This window comes from Cervus elaphus, chromosome 23, assembly GCF_910594005.1.
Source record: "Cervus elaphus chromosome 23, mCerEla1.1, whole genome shotgun sequence".
Taxonomy (NCBI): Eukaryota; Metazoa; Chordata; class Mammalia; order Artiodactyla; family Cervidae; genus Cervus; species Cervus elaphus.
The window spans coordinates 5,421,745-5,447,595 of NC_057837.1; the positions used below are offsets into that span (position 1 = coordinate 5,421,745).

At 44.6% G+C, this 25,851-nt stretch overlaps 1 protein-coding gene across 1 annotated transcript in view; it reads left to right on the top strand.

The window, feature by feature from the left end:
* BTBD3 (BTB domain containing 3) overlaps positions 1-13,222 on the top strand; it is a 33,035-nt gene extending 19,813 nt beyond the window's left edge. The window contains exons 2-5 of the mRNA XM_043883540.1: positions 4,070-4,993; positions 5,480-5,570; positions 6,121-6,239; positions 9,287-13,222. Coding sequence (XP_043739475.1) covers positions 4,665-4,993; positions 5,480-5,570; positions 6,121-6,239; positions 9,287-10,319 — 1,572 coding nt within the window. The 5' untranslated portion in view covers positions 4,070-4,664 and the 3' untranslated portion in view covers positions 10,320-13,222. The remainder of the gene's footprint in view (positions 1-4,069; positions 4,994-5,479; positions 5,571-6,120; positions 6,240-9,286) is intronic.
* Positions 13,223-25,851: the final 12,629 nt, after the last annotated feature.

Consider the following 25,851-nt stretch of genomic DNA (forward strand, 5'->3'; position numbering starts at 1 on the left):
TCCTCTGTTGTCCCCTTCTGCTCCCTCCTTCAGTCTTTCCCAGCATCAGGATCTTTTCCAAGATGAGTCAGTTCTTCGCGTCAGGTAACCAGAGTTTTAAAGTTTCAGCTTCAGCATCAGTCCTTCCAGTGAATATTCAGAACTGATTTCCTTTAGGATGGGCTGGTTTGGTCTCCTTGCAGCCCAAGGGGCTCCTTGCAGCCCAAGGGATATGAAGGTAGGGTGTCTGGCAAACCTTCCAGTGGTAAGGAAGATGAACTAAGTGAGTTTAAATCCTGTTCATAGTTTTATTATTATTGGGAATTGGATGGAAAGAGATAAAAGTGATTGAACTTTCCGGCAGTTATAAAATTGTATGAAATCCACTGCTGTCAGCTAACCTTTTAGGCTTGGCTTCTAATCTTACTCACCATTGCATGCTCGACACCTATTACACTGCATGATCAGCATGTTGTATTTTGAGAATACTTTCATAAAAAAATTGATGGGCTTCTTGACTTGACCTATTTATTTACTTTATTAGGGCAAATTAACCATGTCTCATAACAGCTTTGAAAATTCAGAACATGTAGGAACAAATGATATGCTAGACAGAAAGAAATCTTAGAGGAGAAATTTGATGGTAGATACCAGGCTGGTAGTCTTTATTCTTTGACCCAGTGGGTGGTGTTTCTGGATTACAGATTCAATAGAGGGGTTTTAACTACTTGAGTTTAATTTCAAGGGGAGTAAAGAAGTCATTATTTGTGTTTAATAAATAAACTATAGAAATAAAAGTGATATGATGAATATTTTGACTGTTCAAATTAACCTGAGATTTCCATAACACTTTATGTTGTTCTGCATCATGAATTATTCTAAAAGACAGGTATGGCTTCTGTTTAAAAAAAAAAAAATGCAAACTCCCAATTTTGCGTGCAGTTTGAGGGGTTTCATGGGCTCCATTAGGTTGATGAAGCCTTGTCTTTTTCCATATCTGGTGGCTCTTAATCCAAATTCCCAGTAGGAAAAATCCCTGGATGTTAAGCGTTAGAAGTCCTTAGAAATAATCTAGACCAGTGTTTCTTCAACTGTGGTCTTTAAGCCAAGGGACTGTATCAAAACTAATATTTAAAAGAAAAGAATAAAACAAAACATCAGAGTGTTTCATAACATGCTAAGCGTCAGTTTTGTTTTGTGACCTGTGTTTCCATTTGCGTATAGATCCGTGTGTTTGTGTGTGTCGGCACTAGGTCTGAAGACAAAGGTAGATTTCTCACTGTGGGCTGAGGATGAAGTTTGAGAAACACTCCTCAGTTCTGGATGGACGTCTGCACCGTGCAGGCGCCTTAAAGGCTGGATGGTTTGTTGGGGCACAGCCCGCGCCTGCCCGGCGCGCACGCGGCGCCCGGAGCCCTGCTTTGCAGCGTCTCACCGGGACTGAGCCGGCTCTCTGACTGCTGACGGTGCCGCAGCACAGCGCTAAGTGTTTGAAATACAACTGTGAGGTAGATTGTTCTTTAAAATTAAGTTGTTCATCTGTTCCGCACTTGGCATTTTTTTTAAGCCTTCATATTTCCCACTAATTGTCTCTTTCATCACCCCTTTAAAATAATTTGGGCTTGAGCCTCTTTTCCTGAGTATTGAAAAGTATTTGGGGGCCTCTCCATTGGCCTTCTCAGTCTGCACATCTGAATCATAGACTCTGACTCCGAGGGGCTAATCAGAATTTCAGAACAAGACATGAAGGTTCCAAATGAAGTTATTTTGAATTGTTTGTCCATTCATTTGAAAATTGAAGGTGATATGTGGCCCCAGATGTTGATACCAATCATTGAGAAGACCTTACAACATTCCCTTAATCATCTGTATGAGGTTTTCTCAGACTCGAATGTCATACAGATGACTTGGAGGGTTTTGTTGAAGACGCAGGTTCGGATGCAGACGCTGGCTGAGATCGAGGTTTCTAGCAGCCCCCCAGGAGATGCTGCTGCTCCCTGGACCACATGTGCAGGCGCAAGTGCCATATATTAACTGCCTCATTATCCTGGTAAGAAGAGGGAGCTCTCAGTAAGCTGCTGTAGTGGTTTTACTAGCATTTTCATGCCTTTCCAAATTGGCTACAAAAATTAAAATGTCTTTCTTGTTTTTTAAAAACTGGATTAGTTTTTGTAGTGAAAGACATGTCTTTAAAACAGCCATCTCCTCAGTCCCCACATCCGAGAGGAAGGGCAAGGCCCCTCTTTGCAGCACTGTTCTAGGTGATTCCAATTTAACACACATTTCCAGGCTTCTCTGCAAAACTTAATTTTCTAAATAAAGAGCATTTTCTAAAATATTATATAATTTTCTTTCTTAAATTATTACGTGTGCTTTTCCCTTTATTCTAGCCACATAAGAGCAGTGTTTTTTGTAGGCAAAGGTGAAGGCTGTTGAACTATATGCAAAAAATGAATAAAAACCACGAAACTACATGCTTGTGTCTGCCTATTATACCTTTTCTATTTTGTCCTTCCTGCTGCTGGTAAGTCTGTCTCAAAAACCTTCATTTCCCTTCCATTCTAACTGATTACTTCTGACCTAAAATGCCAGCTACTAGATTTGTTAGAAGTACGCAGGGAATTAATCCCAGTCAAAAGGAGCTCCCTGGCGTGTAGCCTTGCCTGCGAGGGCGGTGGTCAGGAAGCGCAGTAGCGCCTGAGCCTGAGCGAAACCCTTTGGCTGTAATTATATTCTGAGGAGTCAGCTCTGATGGGAACTCACTCGCTTCTTCTCTGTGCCTTTCTCCGTGTGTGTGGCTCCCTCCCTCCCTCTTCCTCTCTCACACACACGCTCTGTGGTGAAGTGTGTGCGCGCACGTTCCCGTGTGTGAACGTGCAGAAGCGGCGCCTCAGGGTCTGCAGAAGCAGGGATGGAGGACCTGTGCTAAGGACCACGGGCCTCTGTGCTCACGGTCGGTCCTGCAGTGGCTCTGTAAGCAGGTCTGAGAGTAACGTGATGCCAGCAAGGAGGGCATGCCTCAAGGCACTTAGTGACTCAGGCTCCCAGGGACTTAAAGTCTGGTTTCCAGCGTGCGCTCTTCAGTAGACGGTTGGTCATATCGGCGACCAAAGGGCCCCCTCCTTGGACCCTCGCTGTCAGGCACCGACTGTCCGGATGGCAGTGCTGCAGTCCTGGGCTGTGGTCCTGCGGCAGACGGGGCCGCCCTTGGGAGCAGCCAGAGTGCCGGGCTTGTCTCGTCAGCCCCACTGGAGGTACCTGTGCGTGTGTGGAGCCTGTCCTTACTCAGCAAAGCTAGAAACTTGGAGGATTCACATCTGTGAAAACCACCCAGTAGTCGGTATTACTCTGATTCAAAGCAGAGGGAACCTGTTTGCATCTTAACTACATAGCATCAGATCATACATCATTTTGCATAGTCTTGTTAATGACTGTGTGTTAGAATTTGTGGATTATATTCTTTAAAATTGTGATGAAGCTAAATGTAACCATAACATTTAGTTTGGATTTTTCGAAGTTCTGAACAGGGCCCCATTTCACATATTTTTAGTGAGTTGTAACCTTTAAATGCTGATTACCAGATTGGTCTCATTTGAATCTTATTTTTACATTCAGAATGTGTCTTAGGTTTCAGTGCAGCTAAACCTGCTGGTATCATTTTAGTCTAATTAACAGTATTTTGTGATCTGGGACTCCTGTCAAAGTTCATTATAGGAGCTAGAAAACACTGGGAGGTAAAATGAACACATGACCTCATCTCCTGTTTTGCACTAGACTCTAACTTGCATTCAAAGAGACTAAAAATGGAAAAAGAAAAATTTCATTCTTTTATTACATTAAGCTCTAATAAATGTTTAATATGACTTCTCTATGTATAATCCCTTTTAGCTGGTAAAATGGAGGGCTTTGTTTGAAGCACTAGAAACCAAATGCTGCCAGGAGAAAGATTTTACTAGAAACATAGAGTAGATATCAGTCCCTAAGCTTTGTTAATTGATCCTGCTTGTTTAACTGGGGAAATAAAAATGCACGTCTGCTGAAGAGAACTCTGTGGACATAAACTCTTCCTGTTTTCAAATATGTTTCATAGGTGTTTATCTTATTTAAATGTGCAGTCATATAGTAGCCAAGAGAATGCAACTGCTGTTCCTTTAACGTCAGAACGATGCACGCTACAATAGGTGTCACTGTTTGGCTTGGTCCAATCATGGTTGGTGACTTCAGCTATTGGCTCTGAGCACTGGCTGTCTGACTCCATCTGCAGGGCTGTAATACCTACTCTCCTCCGGTCCATTCACCACACAACTTCAGCCGGCTGAACAGACTCACGCAGCTCCAGCACATCTTCATAACCTAATTCAGAAAACAAGCACCACGGCTCTCTCTGCCTGTCGTCTCCTCTCAGTGTAGCGTTTTCAGGCGATCTAGGAAACTGGGTTATTTTTATGAGCAAATAAGAGAAACAGGAATCATGATGGGGATGTACTTAACAGACCCAGTACTGGATAAAACTTAAAACCAGTGTCTCATTCAACATAGTAAAAAGGTCACCTTGCCTGCCTGAGAAAAGAAGCAAAATATCAGCTTGTTGGTTTCAGTTCTCATCTCAGCTCGTGCTAGCCTCTTTTCCCTGATGCTCGCACCGACTTGGGATATCTGGCTATAAAGAGAGACCCACTGTACTCATGGTAGATGACAAGGAAAGGAACATGAAATGTCTCACCTTCTTCTTGATGCTTCCAGAGACGGTAAAGAACAGGTCCAAGAAAAGCTCGAAGAAAACAAATCCCAGCAGCAGCAGCAGCAGCAGCAGCAAGTTGCCTCCAGTTTGTTATGAAATAATTACCTTGAAGACTAAAAAGAAGAAGAAGATGGCTGCTGATATATTCCCCCGCAAAAAACCAGCCAGCTCCGGCAGCACCACTGTCCAGCAGTACCACCAGCAGAATCTCAGCAACAACAACCTTATTCCCGCCCCGAACTGGCAGGGGCTCTATCCCACCATTAGGGAGAGGTAAGTGCCGGGCCAGCATATTTACTGGAAAAGTTTTCCTGTGTTGAAGTCTCTGCTTTTGCACAACCTGTAATGTATTTTAACATAAATCTGTGTTTCCTCTTTCCCGGCAGCTTTATTGGTAATGGAAAACTGCCTTGTATCTTTTCCAGAGCAGTACAGCTGTTTTCCTCTTAGATAAAAATGTTTTTGTAAGCTGTAACATTTAAGTGACAGGGTTGTGTCTTTGGGTTATAGGAGATAGAAACCTCTTATTTGTCCTTAAGTCTGAAAAAAAGTTTGGATAACTTTTTTTTTTTTTTTAACTTTAGTTACTTTCATATGTTTGCAGTGATTACAAAAGCAGTTGTATAGTTGGAACCTTTATTTGTAATTTTATCCCGAAGTTACTCAAGGGTTGTTTATCTTGTGACTCTTGCCTGGGTTTTTTATGTTGGGGAGGGGGTGTTACAATGCTGTGAATTAATGAATCGCCTCTGTTTATAGAAATGCGGTGATGTTCAATAATGATCTGATGGCAGACGTCCACTTTGTGGTTGGGCCACCAGGCGGGACTCAGCGGTTGCCAGGACACAAAGTAAGCAGCAGCTGCATTGCCGGCTTCGCCCTGAGCTCGCCACCGAGGGGCCCTCTCCCTGAGTCCCGAGCGGGGCTGGGCAGCTTGCAGGCAGTGCTCGGTTCCCCATCGCAGAGCAGGCACAGCCTCTCCAGAGGGCCTTGGCCACGCTTAATTTTTTTTTTCTTTGTTTCCTTCTACCCTGCTTTATATCCCCCACAAAAACATGCCCTCTTCACTCCCCAGTCATGGGAAGTTGTTGTGATAGGTTTGGAAAGTCATACGTTGACCCTTCTCCTAGGAATCAGTTAGATATGCTTTTGTTTATTTTATACTGAGGGACCCGGTGTATTAATCTCTGAAAGCCTTGATAATTAGCAGCACAGAGACTGGTTTGCATGAACTTCTGTCTTTTGCTTTCATAGCCAGATCCTCTGGACCTTGGCTTTGTCAGTAGAGCAGGTGTTAGGTGCTCTGTGTCCACTGATCACTTTAGAGTTGTTTTTCTGGAATGATTTGCTGAAAATGTTTTCAATTTGGTGCATGAAATAAGATTTCCCCTTTTCCACAGTACGTCTTAGCTGTTGGGAGCTCTGTGTTCCATGCAATGTTTTACGGAGAACTTGCCGAGGACAAAGATGAGATCCGTATACCAGATGTCGACCCTGCGGCTTTCCTCACCATGCTGAAGTAAGCCTCACACGTGTGTTTGGGAAGAGTTTGTGCTGTGTTTGTGCTCTGCTGGCTTCACAGTTAAGTGTAACTTCCAGGTAACACAAAAGAGGCTGATGAAGAAAGGGGCGCTGCTTTACCTAATAAATGTTTTCAAAGAACACTCCTGTGCATCCTGCCGTGGAGAGCATGTGGGATGAAGCAGGCGTTTCTAATCACACCTTGGCGTGGGATTTAGGGGCAAGTGGCATACAGTGATTTCATCTTTAATGACTTATAATTAAAGATAACTTTCTGGTTAGGGATTATCTAACAGAATATGTTCTCTGTGTGTGTGAAGTCTTTAGAAACACATAAATTATATTTTGGTGTCACAATTCCAGAAATTGTATGCATTATTTAAATTCTACCAGTTAGGAGGTTTTTAAGTTTTCTAGGAGTTATTGTTTCCTGTCAGCAAATATAAAATTAATTATCTGATCTTGATGCACACATACATACACATGCTCTCACATAAAGTCACATACCATTTCTCAAGGGTAAGAAGCATTTGCATTTTGTAGTAAAGGAGAAATTTTTGAAAGATTTGATTTATTTTCTATAGTTTTATATGGATTTGTTCAGAAAAACTTTTAATTGGTCATTCAGAAATACACTTATAAGATACACATTTATTTAAAAAATAGTTTTCTATCTCATGAGTCTTTTTCAGAATCCAGTACATGTTAACCAGGTAAATAGAATCTTTTTCTCTGACGTGGCTTGATGCTGGACAATGTTATAGTCTTCAGTGTGTGATTAGAGTCCAGTGATTATTCTAAGTGATGTTTAGGTGATTTTTGTTGAGCCTTATTCTAGCAGACCAAAGTATATCAGAGTTCAAGGTTATGTGCTGCTGTAGGGATGTTGAGTCATTGGAGTGCATTACAATGTTTGTTGAAAAAAAATATTCATTGGGTCAAGTTGGACAGTAATCCCACAAACAATTAAAATGTTAATATATATTGTTTTCTGCCTACTGAAAAATAAGTATTATAGTTAATTCCTAAACTTTAAAGTGTTGTAATTCTTTATTTATAATCTAGTTTTGAAATCCGTCTGTTACTCTTTAGAACTTTCACAGTGGGAGAGGTTAGGAAATCAGAGGCAAATGAGCATGTAAAGTACCAAAACATAAACTAATCCACCTCTTTCAACCAACAGAGACTTTATGACTTTTGTAATCTCTTAGAGGTGTACTTATAGAAACCTGTCTTACCTGTAGGAATTTTTGTGTGCTGTTTTCCCCCCGGGGAAGTTAGCTTTGTATATTTGACATTGTTTCTGTTGCAGAGGAGAATGCTGACACTAGTTTGGTGTTTTGGTGTCACTGTAGTCAAGTAGAGTGTTCTGTTGCTGCAGAAATATGTGCATAATTAGAAAGCCCGAGTACTAGTCACACAGTTCCCTTTCACCAAAGCCGTTTGATTCATCATTTGACAAGCATCTTTTCTTATAAATGTGTTGCCTAGAATATATCTTGACGCAGCTTTTAAAATTATACGTGCAGTCCACGTAAAGCGGTGAGGATCAGAAACATAGCAGGTGCCGTTTACTGCCGTGCCATGCTGGACCAGCACGGCGTGATCACCTGGGCGAGCGGAGGCCAGGCGTGCTTCACCCCTGCGTTGTGGGTGGAGCAGCAGTGCTGCTGAGAAGGGCGTTGCCAGGAAGGAGGAGAAGGCTGCTCGCTTGCCCGCCAGGGTGAGAGCCGCAGGGTGCTGACCGCGCTGCAGAGTCCTCCTGCGGTCCCCGTGCTCCCATCAGGGCATCGCTGCTTCGGGCATCTTGGCCAGCAGTCTTGCCATCTTGCCAGTAGCTGTCTTAGTCTCTCAGAGAAGAGTAAGGGCTTCCTTGGAGCAAAAGTGCAGCTTCCATTTGTGATTGCGATCATTGTTCTCATTGCCATCCTTATATTTTTTTGTATTTTCCTACAGGAGCCCTCTAATTTCTTGTTTCACTAAGGAAAACTTCATAGCCAAGTTGCTAAACACCTTAGCTAGAAACTTTTTAAAAATCATGTTTATTAGTATGTATTTTTCACCTGTGTGCAGTTTTCACTGACTTACCTCTTGGTCAACGATAGAATATGAAAGAAGCAGATGATTTCTACCTTGACATACCATCCTGGGAGATTGCCATTGTCCCCCAAAACAGTAAGAAGTGTCTCCTGGAATGCAGACACTTCACAGAGGCACACAAATAGTGCATATTTAGGCTTTCTTAGTTTGTCTTTTAATTAAATATATCTGGAAATAATGTATTCTTTAATTCTGAAGGTGGAAGGAATGTGTGGAGGAGAAGAAAGAATTTAGAGTTTAAAAAAAAAAAGGCAGATACAAAGCCTGCATTGGATTCTATGCAAAGTTAACTGTGAGATAGCATCAAGCATCGAAGCCCATAGTTAAAAATCCATCAGGACTACTTGGAAAAATATCTTTTTAAGATCAGATTTTATTTTGTGCTTCAAGAAAATCCAAGTCATTCTTAGTTAAAAGCATCAAGATGCAATCATTGCTAATATTACAGCATTAAAGATATTTGTTTCCATCTGAATGCACAGAAAAATTTTTAAGTAAAACTATATACATATATTTCTCCTAAAACATGGGGATTATTTCTAATTCAATATAATGCAGTATATATATATATATATATATATAAAAAATATAATTTTGCTATTTTCCCCCTAATATTAACTGTCTCTGATCTCAGCCCTTTCTCAAACACTTCTCAAATCCTCGGTTTTTTCCCCCCTTTGAGAGGACAGGGAACATAGCTTTAAGATAGAGGCTACAGTGGTTACATGAAGTTAATGTCTTTAATTATACACACTTTTCTACTAAATTGAAGTGCTGATGATTTATGAATGTATTTCAGATGTTGCTATAATGTCTAATCATTTTTGTAATAACTGCCACATAAGATGATTTTCTTGGAACTAACTTGAAAGTAGTTGCATCTTTTCTTGCTGGACACGCTCATTTGGTGAAAATTCCATTTACACGCCGGACTCTTTCTTGCAGATACATCTATTGTGATGAAATTGACTTGGCTGCTGACACGGTCTTGGCCACTCTTTATGCTGCCAAAAAGTACATCGTCCCTCACCTCGCCAGGGCCTGCGTCAATTTCCTGGAGACCAGCCTGAGCGCCAAGAACGCCTGTGTGCTCCTGTCCCAGAGCTGCTTGTTCGAGGAGCCGGACCTCACGCAGCGCTGCTGGGAGGTGATCGACGCCCAGGCCGAGCTGGCGCTCAAGTCCGAGGGGTTCTGCGACATCGACTTCCAGACGCTGGAAAGCATCCTCCGCAGGGAAACTCTGAATGCCAAAGAAATTGTGGTCTTCGAGGCCGCTCTCAACTGGGCTGAGGTGGAATGCCAGCGACAGGATCTGGCTTTGAGCATTGAGAACAAGCGCAAGGTGCTGGGCAAAGCGCTCTACTTGATCCGCATCCCGACCATGGCCCTGGACGATTTCGCCAACGGTGCTGCGCAGTCCGGCGTCTTGACTCTGAACGAGACCAACGACATCTTCCTCTGGTACACGGCGGCCAAGAAGCCCGAGCTGCAGTTCGTGAGCAAGGCCCGCAAGGGGCTGGTGCCGCAGCGCTGCCACCGCTTCCAGTCCTGCGCCTACCGGAGCAACCAGTGGCGCTACCGGGGCCGCTGCGACAGCATCCAGTTCGCCGTGGACAAGAGGGTCTTCATCGCGGGCTTCGGGCTGTACGGCTCCAGCTGCGGCTCGGCCGAGTACAGCGCCAAGATCGAGCTCAAGCGGCAGGGCGTGGTCCTGGGGCAGAACCTCAGCAAATACTTCTCGGACGGCTCGAGCAGCACGTTCCCCGTGTGGTTCGAGTACCCGGTGCAGATCGAGCCGGACACCTTCTACACGGCCAGCGTCATCCTGGACGGCAACGAGCTCAGCTACTTCGGGCAGGAAGGCATGACGGAGGTGCAGTGTGGCAAGGTCACCGTGCAGTTCCAGTGCTCGTCCGACAGCACCAACGGCACGGGCGTGCAGGGCGGCCAGATCCCCGAGCTCATCTTCTACGCCTGAGCGCGCCGGCTCCCGCTTCCCGCTCGGCTCGGCTGTTCGCAAGGGTCGGAGCTGTGCGGTTCTGATTTCTCTCAACCTTTTTCGTTATGTACAGGCAAAAATGCAGCACTCAGCTTTTAACTGTATGCCGGAAAGCCAAATTCTTAGCAAGGCTTGTGGTTCTTAGAGTTGCATCTATCCACCCAGGGAGATTGTGCATTCTTCTCCAACTGCCCCACTGACCTCCCAGTTTAAGAACATTTTTGGATCACCTCAGATTTCCTTTTGGGCTTTATTTTGACAAAGAGAAAGAAATACTCTAAAATAACAGTAGCGATTATTTTTAAACGGAAACCCTCCCTCTCCCCAAACAGATAAACCTCAGTGTACAATTTTGAAAGACATTTTGCTTGATAATAAGTAATAATTTAGAAAGTAGACAGTAGTCATCGTTACCTTCTTATTTCCTTTTAAATATTTTGGGCATTTGCTTTTGGACATTGCTTTTTCTTAAATCCTAAATTCATAAGTTTGTTAAATTTTTAAACTGCAGCTGTCAATGGAAGGTAAAATAAGTAAGAAATTGGAAGTTTTAGATCACGACTTTTGCTACAAGCAAATTTTATGTTCTTTTAGTTTAGAAGACAGGCAGTTCCAGTACAGAGGCTTCTTTTAAAAGTAGCTAAATTGCAAAACTTTATTGTCAACTATAGAAAAATTGCAGGTCTGTTAATTGAAACTAAAATAGTCTTAAAAGGAAGCCTGAAATGGTCCCACATGACAAATAGTTTAACTGATGGCACATTGTAATCCAGAGTTTGAAAAAGTCAAGCTCTTTTCTCCCTGCTTAGCTTCTGATCCCTGCCACTTGCTGGTTTTCAAAAGTTGTACTGTATAGAACTCCTGTTCCCCCATTCCCATGAAAAGAGGACCAAACGATTTCTTCAGATGAATGGAATAACAGTTAGTTTTGTAGTGCCACATGTTAATGTAATAAGATACTTTATGCATTGATTTTTGTTTTTAATCTGAAATATATTTTACCTAATCTACTTTGACCACACTCGCTCTTCTTCGTTAATTATGATTCTGTCCCGTTCCTGGACTGCTAGAATATGGCCTGTGACCATCTGAACGAGCCAATGTATGCCTGCAGGGTTTTAAAAAAAAATGGTCTGGAGTGATAAACTCGATGATAACTTGATGTTCACTGCCTCAGCATCACATCCAGTTCTCTCTTTTTTTTTTTTTTTTTCCCCATGGATAGTGTAAACAAAGGAGGGGAAAGCTCATCAAAACATTCTCCTTTAGCGAAGGCTTGTGCTGGCTTAGTGCCTGTGACCCTAGTGGTGCCCACTGCGGTCGCTCCCAGTTGAAGTATCCACGTGTTTCTGGGCAGCGTCTCTGCCCAGTGTGGTCCTGAGATGGCTTCCCCGCCACCCAGAGTGTGGTCCCTGGCCACCTCCTTCTCCTGTTCTGTGAGCCCGAAGCTGGCTCTGGAGCGGGGGCTAGTCCCGGGGTGGGTGTGCGCGTGGGTGCCCGTGCGCATGCGCTGCGCGCCGGCTCAGGAACTCTCTCCTGCCGCCCGGCCAGCGGGGCCGGGACAGAAGGGTCCCCCTGCCGGGCCCACCCGGCCCGCAGAGGACTGCCTGTGCTTCCGGGCCGCTTCTCCCCCTGTAGACGTGGGCTGCTGCTTCGGCCGGCTTCCCCGATGGAGAAAAACACTGGATTACAGAAGTGTTTTAATCGTCTTTGCCCTTACTTGTGTCTGTTAGCATGGAGGGTCAGAAGCTGTTACCAGTGATTAACAGATGAGTGCTCCCGGGACTACCTTCCAAAATTGTCTAACAGTTATTTCTTATTAGCAAGATGACAGATAGTAGTTGTGGCAAACCGTCTATGAAACGGAGGTACGTTTTCAATTAAAAAAAATACTTCTACAAAGGGTTTTGCTTATAAATTATGGTTAAACATTTCGGTAACTCATAGCTACCTTGCGTTTGGTAGACTATAGACTTACCTGATTGGAAGGCACTTATGTATAAGCCAGAGGAGAAGAAACTTTTTGGCACTAATTTCATCATACTAGATTGTTGTTGCGGGGGAGTGTGATAACCTTGTTCATTCAGTAACACCCACGATCAGTGCTCCTCTTAGTAGCTGCCCTCCAGAGGCTGGGAAACTGCTGGGTGAGAGCCCCACAAGAGCCTGTATACTGAGTATGGAAGAACTTAATTTTATGATAATTGCTGTCACTTGAAAAAAAAAAACAAAAACCCGTCATCTGATTGGCTGGTGCCAAGAGCTGTGGTATAAATTTGAAGATTGTATTTAAAATAAGAAAATGTTATCTTTTAAATCCTATTCTCCCTTCTGCGTTTTCAATGACATGAAATTAAGGCTAATGTGCTTGCTTTATTTTCTTTGGTAATCTCAAATTTTGTAGCTTTTAAAACTAGAAACCATTGTTCTGACAAGGCAGGCAACTGTAGTGCATAAACACGATTTTATGAAACACTGCCCTGTAGATGCTTCTCCCCATGTATCTGGCAGTCTTTGTTGTCGTTTATATCCTGGGGATAAGGGGAACTAGGCTAGCAGTTCTAATGTAACATTCTTTAAGCATATCTTAATATAGTATTTAAGTAAATGGTCTAATTTCTACATAATTATTGCACTGAAATGTCTTTTTTTTTTTTAAGGTGTCTAAATAAGCTTGCTAATTCAAGACACTAGCCAGTTGTGCATCAGAGTGCTTGAATTCAGGAGCTTACAGCATTATTTATGAAGGAAAAATATATAAATATGAAGTACCTCATGTTGAATGTTATTGTACTGTATTTTTAATGTAACAGTGCAGATCTTGTTAGACACATGAATGTGTATAATCATGTTAAATGCAAATAAAATAAAACCGGTTCATATATTTGTCTTCCTTAACATTTTTGTAGGTCCCTTAAAGTAGTAAAAAACCCATTCTGCCATTTCGGTGCCACTTAAACCTTTTACAGAGATGGTTTTTGCAGGAGCATTTGTTTGCCAAGTTACTCACGTATCACTGATCCCTAAAGAAGTAAAAATCTGGTAAAGAATAATAGAATAATGAACATGTTAATCGGTTGCATTGTTGAAACCCTAGTGTTAAGTCGATGCGAGAGTGAGTGGATGCGCTCATGTTCCAGTTGCGGAGTTTTGCAGTCGGCTGGCATTCTGGTGTTAGTTGCTCACAGACCTGTAGAGCTGCCTGAGCTCACTGCTGCCGACAGCAGATCACATCTAGCGTAAGCATGGCCAGTGCTGCTTACTCCTGCTGTTATAACAGCTTACATCGAGGAGTAAAGATCAATGTGATGTGACAGTGATGAATATAATTTTATGTCCTCAACTGGTTTTCCATTATATTTCCCGATATCAAGTACCTTTATATACACACATAATTATATACACACATTTTTTTTTCACTATAACTTTCTGTTACTTTTATACTAGAGTTTATTGTGGAGCCCTGTGTATTTGCTTAACTACTTCTTCTACCCTTAGTTCAGTTTCTATAACAAACCTGCTCAAAGGAATTTTGGAATTATTCCATAGAATAAAAGAACTGGAAATATCCATTCTCATCAGCTTAATTACAGCCTTAATTGCAAAGATCTTTAATCCAGCAAAGTCTTAGCCATTATCTCCTCGCTGGTGCTCTTTAAGCTTAATCCACATGTGTTTGTTTCAATATCCCAAGACAGTTGGAAGTGATGCTTCTTTATTGTTGGCACTCAGGATCAACACTTCACTGAAATTATACTTTCCTCCCAGTGACTCTGACTTCCCTACAAAAGCCATGGACTTAACGTCGAGGAGAAAAAAACAAAACAGGAAGGAGAAAAATTATTCCTAGGGAAGTAAGTAGCATGAAACTTAAGAGGCCAAAACAAGGAAGTAACTCTGAGAACCTGCAGTATCTTGTATTAGAGAGGGCTGTGTGTGCCTTTGAGGTGCTGGAGTAGAAGATGACTGTGCTTTTTGATTTCTAATCAATATATTTCAGCATATTTTCTGAGCCATTTACATTTATTGGTCAGCTACTTTCTTTACTCAGAACTTTATGTTATTCTCCATTTTTTTAAGAAAAGATCATCGAACAAAACTAAAACTGGGGGGGAAATTTCAACAATAGAACCTCTTTGTTTATTTCTATAACTACCCTAAGGGCTGGTGAGAAGTGTTTCAACCAAGATACAGTTTGGTAGGTGTAAAGAAAATAATTTGTGAGGAAGACAGTGGTTGACTTGGTCATACACACACCAAGCAGTATGGGACTCTGACATCTGTAGGTTACCCACTGAAGAGTCTGGGTACGTTTGCCTAAGGTGGGCACCCCCTCTATTGTTCCTTCTCAGCCTTTTTGAGTGGGGGCGATGGGGAAGGTACCATTCCTCTTTATGCAGATCTTAAATGTCCTTATAATGGTAGTTTTCTATTTGCCTGTTTACTTAGATGTCCATTGGACAGCAGTTATACCAGCAGATGCTAATGTTTTATACTTGGCCATCTGAAAAACCAAATATCAAGAGATACAGTTAAACAAAAAAAACCCACCATTTGCTTTGTCAAATCCATACTTTGTGTATTGGACATAGTTAACGTTTCCTGTTAAACTGCTACCCTTGAATCTCTGGTTTGTTCCCACTACCTCCAGTAGTAACCAAGCTGAGTGGTAAGACGAGGGGCTGCTTTAGATGGCAGGGATGATTTTTTCACTTCATGCAGCAGCAGTACAGAAATTATTTCAAAGTAAAGGTGTATGTTTCGCTTTTATGACTTTGATGAACAGTTTCTATTTAATAGACCATCTCTTTTACATCAGTTTATTTTAGAAGAATGAAACTATACCTGGAAAAATTTTTAAGTCACACTAGTGGGCTTGTTAACTTAATTTTGTATTTTTTGACTTATTTCATTGAAGTATAGTTGATCTGCAGTGTTGTTAGTTTCTGCTATACAGCTAAAGTCACACACACACACATATATATGTAAATACACAAATGCCAGAGAATGCTCAGGCTACTGCATGATTGTACTCATCTCATGCTAGCAAAGTATTGCTCAAAATTCTCCAAGCCAGGCTTCAACAGCACATGAACCGTGAGTTTCCAGATGTTCCAGCTGGATTTAGAAAAGGCAGATGAACCAGAGATCAAATTGCCAACATCCATTGGATCATCAAAAAAGCAAGAGAGTTCCAGAAGAACATCTACTACTGCTTTATTGACTATGCCAAAGCCTTTGACTGTGTGGATCACAGTAAAGTGGAAAGTTCTTAAAGAGATGGGAATACCAGACCACCTGACCTTCCTCCTGAGAAATCTGTATGCAGGTCAGGAAACAACAGTTAGAACTGGACATGGAACAACAGACTGGTTCCAAATCGGGAAAGGGGTACTTCAAGGATGTATATTGTCACCCTGCTTATTTAACTTATATGCAGTGTACATCATGAGAAATGCTGGACTGGATGAAGCACAAGCTGGAATCAAGATTGCCAGGAGAAATACCAATAACCTCAGATAGGCGGATGACACCACCCTTGATGAAAGTGAAAGAGGAGAGTGAAAAGTTGGCTAAAAAACTCAACATTCAGAAAACTAAGATCATGGCATCTGGTCCCATCACTTCATGGCAAATAGATGGGGAAACAGTGGAAACAGTGAGAGACTTTATTTTTGGAAGCTCCAAAATCACTGCAGATGGTGACTGCAGCCATGAAATTAAAAGATGCTTGCTCCTTGGAAGAAAAGTTACCACCAACCTAGGCAGCATATTAAAAAGCAGAGACATTACTTTGCCAACAAAGGTCCACTAGTCAAAGCTGTGGCTTTTCCAGTAGTCATGTATGCATGTGAGAGTTGGACCATAAAGAAAGCTGAGCACCGAAGAATTGATGCTTTCGAACTATGGTGTTGGACAAGACTCTTGAGAGTCCCTTGGACAGAAAGGAGATCCAACCAGTCCATCCTAAAGGAAATCAATCCTCAACATTCATTGGAAGGACTGATGCTGAAGCTGAAACTCCAATACTTTGGCCACTTGATGTGAAGAACTGACTCATTTGAAAAGACCCTGATGCTGGGAAAGATTGAAGGTGGGAGGAGAAGGGGATGACAGAGGATGAGATGGTTGGATGGCGTTGCTGACTCAATGGACATGAGTTTGAGTAAACTCTGGGAGTTGGTGATGGACAGGGAGGCTTGACATGCTCCAGTCCATGGGGTCATAAAGAGTCAGACACGACTGAGCGACTGAACTGAACACATACATATACATTCTTTTTTCATTATGGTCTTTTACAGATTGTTGGGGAATACAATTCCCTGTCCTATACAGCAGGACCTTGTTATTCATCTGTTCTATATAGCAGTTTGCATCTACTAATCTCAAGCTCCCGATCCATCTTACCCCCCACCCACCTTCCCCTTGGCACCCACAAGTCTGCACTCAATCTAGTCTGTTTCTGTTTTAGAGATAAGTTCAGGGCTTCCCTCATAGCTCAGTCAGTAAAGAATCTGCCTGCAATGCAGGAGACCCGGGTTCGATTCCTGGGTCAGGAAGATCCCCTGGAGAAGGAAATGGCAATCCAGTCCAGCTTTCTTGCCTGGAGAATCCCATGGACAGAGGAGCCTGGCAGACTGCAGTCCATGGGGTCGCAAGAGTCGGACACGACTTAACGACTAAACTACCAAACCATCACTTACGTTAAAATTTAGATTCCACATATAAGCTTTATCACATGGTATTCTCTTTCAGACTTGATTTAGTATGATAATCTCTAGGTCCATCTGTGTTGTTTCAAATGGCATTATTTCATTCTTTTTTATGGCTGAGTAGTATTTCATTGTGTATACACCACATCTTCTATATCCACTCATCTGTTGATGGACATGTAGGTTGCTTCCTTGTCTTTGCTATTGTAAATACTGCTGCTATGAATAAAGTATCATTTTGAATTATCTTTTTCTGTCTTTTAGAATTAGAGTTTTGTCCAGATACTTGCTCAGGGATGAGATTGCTAAATCATATTGCAACTCTAGTTTTTTATGGAAAATTCCATACTGTTTTCCACAGTGGCTCTACCAATTTACATTCCCCTCAGCAGTGTAGCAGGGTTCCCTTGTCTTCACACCCTCTCCAGCATGTTGGCCATTCTGACTGATATGAGGTGTTACCTCATTGATTGTTCCTTTTAACAAGAAGCACTTCAGTAAATCTTCATGAGCAGTACACAGCATAAAGACTGTTTTGCAAGAAACTAAAAAAGTACAGAATAATATTTTGATATGTGGCAGTCTTCACTGTGGCTGTACAATTTGCATTTTCTGTCCTCAACTATTATGTTCAAAAAATAATCAAAAGGAAGATAATAACTATTTAAGGGAGCTTCAAATAATCTTTCAAAGCTTGAAATGGAGGGTACTACCTTCTGCTATATAGTAGAATACAAAAAAATACACTTCTGACATTCTTTACATCTTAGAGAATTTTCACTTTTGTGCTTGCCTTAACCAGCTCCAAACTTAAAATTTTTTCTGCACCTTGTCCAATAATGCTGAAACAAACACTCAGAACACCTGAGCCTTATCCAATCCAAAACTCAAGAAAAATTTCAATTCTGTGACTATTTGGAGGCATTAGTGGACTATAAGAATTTTAGTATTGTAGCTTCTCAGGAAAGATAGGTTTAATGCATCATTCGGGGGATTAACTCAGCGTTCATTCATTCATTGCTCATTCGTGGATCCTTGGCTTCATCCAGGCAGTAGAGGCGCTGGCCCAGCGCAGCGCTGCCCTGCTGTTGGCGCCGGGCCTTGTGCCCTGCTGGCCTCCGCCCGCAGAAGTGCTGATTTGCTGGCTCTTGGGTGGGGCCTCAGAAATGGCCTCTCCTAGGAGCATGCACACGATGCTGACTGACAGCCTCCTCCGATGATCGGGGAGGAGTCTGTACAGGAATACACCAGTAGTTCTAAGAGGCAGTAGAAAAATGCCTTGGTTACCAATGAGAAGGAGCATCTAGATCAGCCACCAGTGGAAGAAAAAGCGATGCTGAGCTGGACTTTGAAGGATGTGTTAGAATTATTTAGTGTAGACTCATGACACAAATTAAAAGGGAAGGAATAAGGATTGGGGCTTTCCATGTGGCGCTGGTGGTAAAGAACCCTGTTAATGCAAGGAGACATAAGAGACGCGGATTTGATCCTGGGTTGGGAAGGTCCCCTGGAGGAGGAAATGGCAACCCAGTATTCTTGCCTGGAGAATTCCATGGACAGAAGAGTCTGGTGGGCTACTGTCCATAGGCTCACAGAGTGGGACACAATTGACGTGACTTAGTGCTCACACACACACACAAATAGGGATGAAGGGGGAATTCCAGAAGAGAGAGCAGAGGGATAGTATTGGAAACAACTTAATACAGCTCACGTAAAGGGTACCTGGGGGAGAGCAAGACTGCCTCCCGTGTGCCAGCGGTGGTGCGGGATAATGACCTGGGCAGGGGCGGGGGGCACTTACACGTTCGGCTGAATTATGGGCTCTTATCTGCAGAATAAAGCAGTGACATTGAACATATTTGAGATAGATAAGGCAGCAGTTTCATGTTTTAAAAACATTTTTCTGAACTTAAGGAAGGCCAGCCTGCATCAGACTAATGGCAGAAGGAGAGGGTATGAGTAATGCACGCAAAGATCAGAGAGGGCTGGGGAATGGAGAGGAGAATGAGGATCCCAGAAAAACAGAGGAGAGACAGCCAGGGTCCAGTGGCTGTAACACCCAGTCAGAAGTGGGCTTGTGAAACTGGAGTGAAGCCTCATATTTACCTTTAAGGAAAGGGAAAGAAAACAGCTTTTATTCTACCATCCTCTGTAGACGGTTTATAGGTACCCATCCTTGATTATAAGATTCTTTTCAGTTCAGTTCAGTTGCCCAGTCGTTTCCAACTCTTTGCAACCCCGTGGACTGCAGCACGCCAGGCCTCCCTGTCCATCACCAACTCCTGGAATGTACTCAAACCCATTTCCATTGAGTCAGTGATGCCATCCAACCATCTCATCCTCTGTCATCCCCTTCTCCTCCTGCCCTCAATCCCTCCCAGCATCAGGGTCTTTTCCAATGAGTCAGTTCTTCACATCAGGTGGCCAAAGTATTGGAGTTTCAGCTTCAGCATCAGTCCTTCCAGTGAACACTCAGGACTTTTTAGGAAGAAGAAAAACAAGAGAGTTCACTTATGGTGCTGGTTCATAGCTCAGGCTGCAGGAAGACTACGTGGATTTGAAGCTCTAATTGCATGTGGCTTCAGGCAAGTTACTTAACCTCTCTGAGCCTCAGTTCTCTTAAGAAGGCAGTAATAACTGCTTCCTCACAAAGTTATGTTGATGATTAAATAAATTAATATTTCTAAAGAGCTTGTGACAGTACCTGGCAAACAGGAAGCATCATTATAGTGTTATGTGAAACAAAATATAAAAGGCCACAAATGAAACCCATGCATTTTTCTCTTCTGTACGCTTGTACAAAAACCAGTTTGCACACACTTTTAAGAAGCTGTCAGTGCCGAAAATTAAGTCATTTTGTTGCTGTCCTTTAAAATATCCAGCAAATAGGGAGTGTATAAAGTTACAAGGAGCTATGTTGTTGTGAAATTCTCATGTTTTAACTGAATTTTTAATAATTATTTAAATTCTGTGATGGTAATGAGAGGCAAATGAGATAGATGGATTCTAGTGTATCAAATGGCTTCTGTGCTAGAAAATTATCTAGGATTCTTCAGAAAAGTACCCTGGAAAAGCTGAATGTGAAAGCACTTGGTGAGTTTTTGAAAGACCTTTTGAAGACATTTTTCAGGAGGAGTCTGTTTTGCAGGTAAAAGAATATCCCCTTTCCTAGTTCTGCTGGAGAGTCAAAGTAAGCTCTTTTCTTGGCTAAGAGTCTTAGACAATTTTGGATATAACTCCTCCAAATATTTGGGGATTAAAATCGGTTTTAGCTTTGACATGATTTGCTGTGTGTTGAGAGCAGGTTTGACCTTTATTATGAGTGATGTGACTATTACAGGGACTGTTTCAAGGGCTGATTGTTTTTATTCAGGTAAACACAGGTGTGTCAGGAGCCCTGGCAGCTGAGTCGTGTCCCCCCGAGGGTGGCAGTCCTCCTGCCCCCACGTCCCCGCGATGCACCCACCTCCCCGCGATGCACCCACCTCCCCGCGATGCACCCACCTGCAGGATCAGCGCTGGGCCCTGGTTTCCCGGGAGTTCGCTTCTGATCCTTTTATTCTGTATTCTCTGTTTTACAAAATATTACTTCAAGAGCCTCACCCCCAGAGATTCTCTTTTAGGGGCCAGTCACTTGTTTGCAAAGCATGAATGAGTGACTCTCATGCCCATGAAAGGTTGAGAACCCCTGGTGCAGACAAGTTGTGCTAAAACTTTTACACACGTGCACATCTAGCTTCTGCACTCTCTTCCCTACTGGGGACTCCAGCATCACACATGCCCTGAAATCAGTCTGATGCTTATGTTCTGAAACCGTGGACGCGGCAGCTCACCCCAAACAAAACCAAACCGCTGTCGGCGTTAGTGGATGAAATAAACTCGGGCTTTCAGAAGGCCCAGTCTCTGATTCCCTGACCCCTGGACCCTGACCTCTGCCTGTTGGGCTCACTCTTGTCAGTGTCCCTGTACCCCTCCAGCCCTCTAACCTGCACCCCAAACTTTAGAGACCCAGCCCTTTCATCAGTGTCTGGCCCACGGACCACGCCACTTGTTTAAGTTCAGATCACCATTAACTGGTCTCAGCGCCTGCCCACGTTTGGCACTCCAGTTCTCAGCCCTGTCTCTGGAACATGCCGCCTCCTCCAGGAGTGTGCTGGCCACTCGGGCTGACTGACCGCCTCTCCTCCAGGCCCAGGCCGATCTCCCTGCCCCCTGGTGCTAGTGGAAGCTCCTCTCCAGCCGGTTCTGTAGCTGTCACGCTCTGTTTTCTTCATACCTCTGACCCGACCCCCAGAATGGCGTACTTACAATACATTCGTCTGCCCACATAACAAACACACACACCCTCAGTGGCCCGCAGAAATCTGTCTGCGCTCCCAAGTTCTGGAGCTGCTGCGGGCAGTCTGGGCCGCTCTGCACACTGGCGGCCTCACGTGTGGGGGCCAGCCGCCTCGGCTGGGTGGCTTTGCTCGGTCCGTCCTCCAGCATGCTAGCCCGGTGTGGTCCCGTGGTGGGGACCGAGGCACAGGAAGGTCACCTGCATCAGGAGGAAACGGGGGGCCTCGTGAGGCTTGGGTTCAGCATTTGTGCATCATCACTTGTGTTCCATCAGCCAGAATAGGTCAGAAGGCCCCCCATTAGATTCCACCTCTTTACTGAGAAGTGCAGCAAAAGGCACGTGACGAAGGCTGTGAGTAAATAAGGGGTGGCTGATTGGACCATTTATTTATGTTCACATTTCCTTTTTAAAAAAGTTTTAGTAGATTTTTTTAAATTAAGTTTTACTGGAGTGTAGTTGCTTTGGATTCCCAGGTGGTACGGTGGTAAAGAATCTGCCTGACAGTGCAGGAGACGTGAGTTTGATCCCTGGGTCGGGAAGATTCCCTGGAGGAGGAAATGGCAACCCACTCCAGTCTTCTCACCTGGGAAATCCCATGGACCGGGGAGCCTGGCGGGCTACAGTCCATGGGGCTGCAAAGAATCAGACACAACTGGGCGTGGACGGCATAGCATCCATAGTGTATGTGTGTGCCAACCCCAGTCCTCCCGCCTACCCCTGTCCCCCTCGGGGTCCATACATTTGTTATCTGTGTCTGCATTTCTGCTTTGCCAATAAGGTCTTCTATATCATTTTTCTAGATCCCACCTATATGCATTAGTGTAGGATGTTTGTTTTTCTGACTTACTTCACTCTGTAGGACAGGACACTCTGTGTCCATCCGTGTCTCTACGAATGACCCAATTTCATTTAATTGGACCATTTGTGCCATCAGGCAGTGAGCACATTTCCCTGGAATGTGGGAGGCACCCACATGTACACACGGTGCTCCTTCTAACTTGGCCCCCAGACTCAGTTCCTGCTGAGGTTGTCCACAGAGCATCCACCTGAGCAAAAGGCACTAGTGAACATGATTACTTCGTAGGGGAGAGAAGGAATCCTTTTCGCGTCCTTAAACTGCTGAAACATTCCCTGAGCAGGTCTCCTCAGCAGGTAACTAGATGGTTGTTCTAACGAGAGGTGCCCAGTCCCCCAGGCACAGCTGTGTCTTCTCTGCAGACCACTTCTTGCCCGCTAGCTCCAGCTCCTCACCCTGGAGCCTTCACCTGGAGCTGGTAGACACCTCAGTGTCGGATTTGTCTTCTCACTTCCAGCATCCCTTCCGCTCTTGTATACCTGCCCTTGGCATTGCTCTGCAGTCATCCTCAGAAGCCAGGCCCTGGGGAAATAAGAAAGGGCTGTGGAGGTGGGTGGGAAGGAGCCTTTCCCTTCTGTGCCTTTTTTTTTTCCCAAGGTTTTTAAAAAAATATGGATGTGGACCATGTTTAAGGTCTTTATTGAATTTGTTACAATATTACTTCTGTTTTATGTTTTGGTTTTTTGGCCAGGAGGAATGTGGGATCTTAGCTTCCCAACCAGCAATCAATCTTGCACCCCCTGCAGTGGAAGGTGAAGTTAACTAGTGGACCGCCAAGGAAGTCCCCTTTCAAATGTCTTCGTCATCATTAACAGTGACACCCCAGGAGACCTATGTTGGTCCATGAGCTTCACCCAGGAACAAAGACGGGCAGTGTTGGCCCTCAGAGGGTCAGGAAGGAAAGAGGGAGTTGGACTGGGATAGCCCAGCTCAGCCAGTCCTGGGGGATATAGATAGAGGGGTGGCAGGAGCAGAGGAAGGATGGGGTCCCAGGTGAGCAGGAAACGCCATGTAACTTCTCTCCTGGGAGCTGCTCACTTCCACATCTCCTAGAGAATTCCTGACCTGGGACTACCCAGGAGCAGCTCAGCAGGTGGAAAAGCTTAGGAAGAGCCCAGCGCTGATGGGCTGTCTGTATCACCTGCTTTCCTAAGGTCTGTTTGGCGAGAACCCGCTTAACCTGCTCTGTCTTTTGTGACCCTATCAACGAACAAGTGTCCTGTGTGGCCTTTGTAGCACTGCTTTGTCACCTCACACATGTATTTGTCAGCCCGCTCTCGCCTCTCTGGTCTTCTGGGAAACAAGGCAATGCCCTTGATTCTGCTTCCACTCCTCTCCTTTCTGAGGAAGCCCTCCCTCACCAGCCTCCCTGCTTTCTCTCTGTCCCTCTCCCGCAGTACAGAAAGTTTTCACTGGTGGAGTATCCTAGATCCTGTGTTCCCCACTGAGGAATTATGCTTGGTTACTGTTAGTGACCAGCCAGAGCCTCGGTTGCTAAAAGAGTTGCTATACATCTGGGGGAGAATTGCATGCCTTCCCTGAATGTCAGATTTATTTGCCACATGGGTTTATCAAAAATCCAGAAAGAAGCAACTCACGCCCTAGAAAAATCAGTCTGCCCCTTAGGAAACGCCCCATGACTGTAGGTCCACTTTGGTTTGGAGGGAGCATCCAATGTGAATGGGTGCCTCAGGCCCAGGGGCTTCCCCGAGATTGGCTGCCATCCACCCAGTCAGAAACCTGGGCTGCACATGAGCATCTCCTGGGCCGAATGTCTGCCCAGCAACACAACGTGGAAGGTTCCCATCTCCCTTTCCTACCCTTCTTCACACTCAGGAGGAACCTGCTTCCCACTACAGACGGCTCCGAGACAGCAGAGAGTGCACGGCAGCCATTTCTGTAAGATTCCCAAGTCCAGACGGACCAAACATGCAAGGGAACTCTTAACTTGGGGTGGATTTCGGGTGTCTGTGGTGGGTTTTATTGCCATTCTTCAGTGTTTATTCAGACCGAGTTCCGAAGTCAGGAAGGAAATGGACGGAGGTCATCACTGTACCGGCAGAGAAACTCCCTCCGTTCCAGGCAGACAGTTATCAGATGGAGAAAACCAGATCTTCCATCTACACGTCACCTTGGCCTCCAACTCCTGATGGCTTCAGAAATGAGCGGGAACGTGACTAGAAACAGGAAGATGCAGCAAGATTAGTCAGCAAAGGGATGGGAGGGGGGAAGAGAGAGAGACCGATGTAGAGTTTCCTCTAGAGGCGAAGTCTTTGGAAGGTGGAGGAAGGAAGAAGTGGGCTTCCTCGGGTGGAAGGAGTGATACTGAATCATGAGAAGCCAAGAAGGGCTGGGACCCTCCCCGGCCGCCTCCCCCGCTCTCCAAGGAGCCTCTGAGGCTTGCCAAGCCTTCCGTGAGAGTTCCGTGAATGGCCTCCTCAGGGCTTTTTCTCAGAGGCTTTTCAGCTTCAGGGCCTCCAAATAGAGCCCAGAGCGCAGGGCGGACCCCGCGGCCATTTGAGGATGAGGGGGAGACAGAAACTGGGCCCCCCTTGACTCATCTATGTTAAGCATTGCCCTCGGGCCTGGAGGCGCTGCAAAGACGTGTCCTTCACCAGACAGAACCAAGTCTGTACAAAGCATGCATAAAGTAGAGAGTAACGAGAACCTACTGTAAAGAACAGGAGACTCTGCTCGTGACCTAAACGACCTTCCAGAAGAGAGGAGACATACGGAGACGCAGAGCAGATTCACTTTGCTGTTCAGCGGACACGGAGACAACACTGTCAAGCGGCTGCACTCCAATAAGAATAAATTTAGAAGAAAGAACCCAGTCTGCTCAGAGGAGCCTCACACATACCCGGAGCCTCTGACGATGTCGAGTTTCCTGAAGTCAGCCTCATCTGGGAAGTCTGGGCCCCTCCTGGCTTGCGCGTGTTCCTCCCCTTTCTGTGTCTTTCCTCAATGGCAGCACCCCCTTGCTCCCCGGCTTCCAGCTCTCACCCTTGAGCGTAGGCAGTCCATCCCATTGCTGCCCCACCGCGTGCCCACTTCATCAGGAAAGGTGGTGGGGTGAGAAGCACCCTAGCCCCTCACAGCACAAGAGCACTTCACAACAGGTGGGGAGAGGGAGGGGCAGAGGCCCCCATCCCATGATGAGGGCAAGTGGGGCCCTAGGCGACTGGGGCCAGACCCCGGATCTCGGACCAGCCAGTGGACAAGCAGAGGCAGGACACGGGGCTTCTTGCAGCCTAAAAAGATAAAAGGAGCTAGTTCTCAGGCTTTGCCATGTGCCTGCCATTTACAAGGAGCTGTGCCTCTTCTTAAACTCCTGCTAAGACACCCTGGTTGGAGAAACAAATTACCAAGTGCAACCAGAAAGCAGTCTTTCACAGGTCATTATCAGGGCCTTGTCAATGCCACGCCTGATTGGGAGCCACTCTCAGAATCATTTTTAGCTTCTCTTGTGGGGGGAGCTCTTTCTTCTGCTTCCTGCTGTCCTGTCATTTTGCACTAACCCCCAAAGGCAGTGTTAAATTGATGTCATCTTTCCAATTTCTTGCTGGAAGCATTTTCCTTTCTGGTTAACAATGGGAACATTTG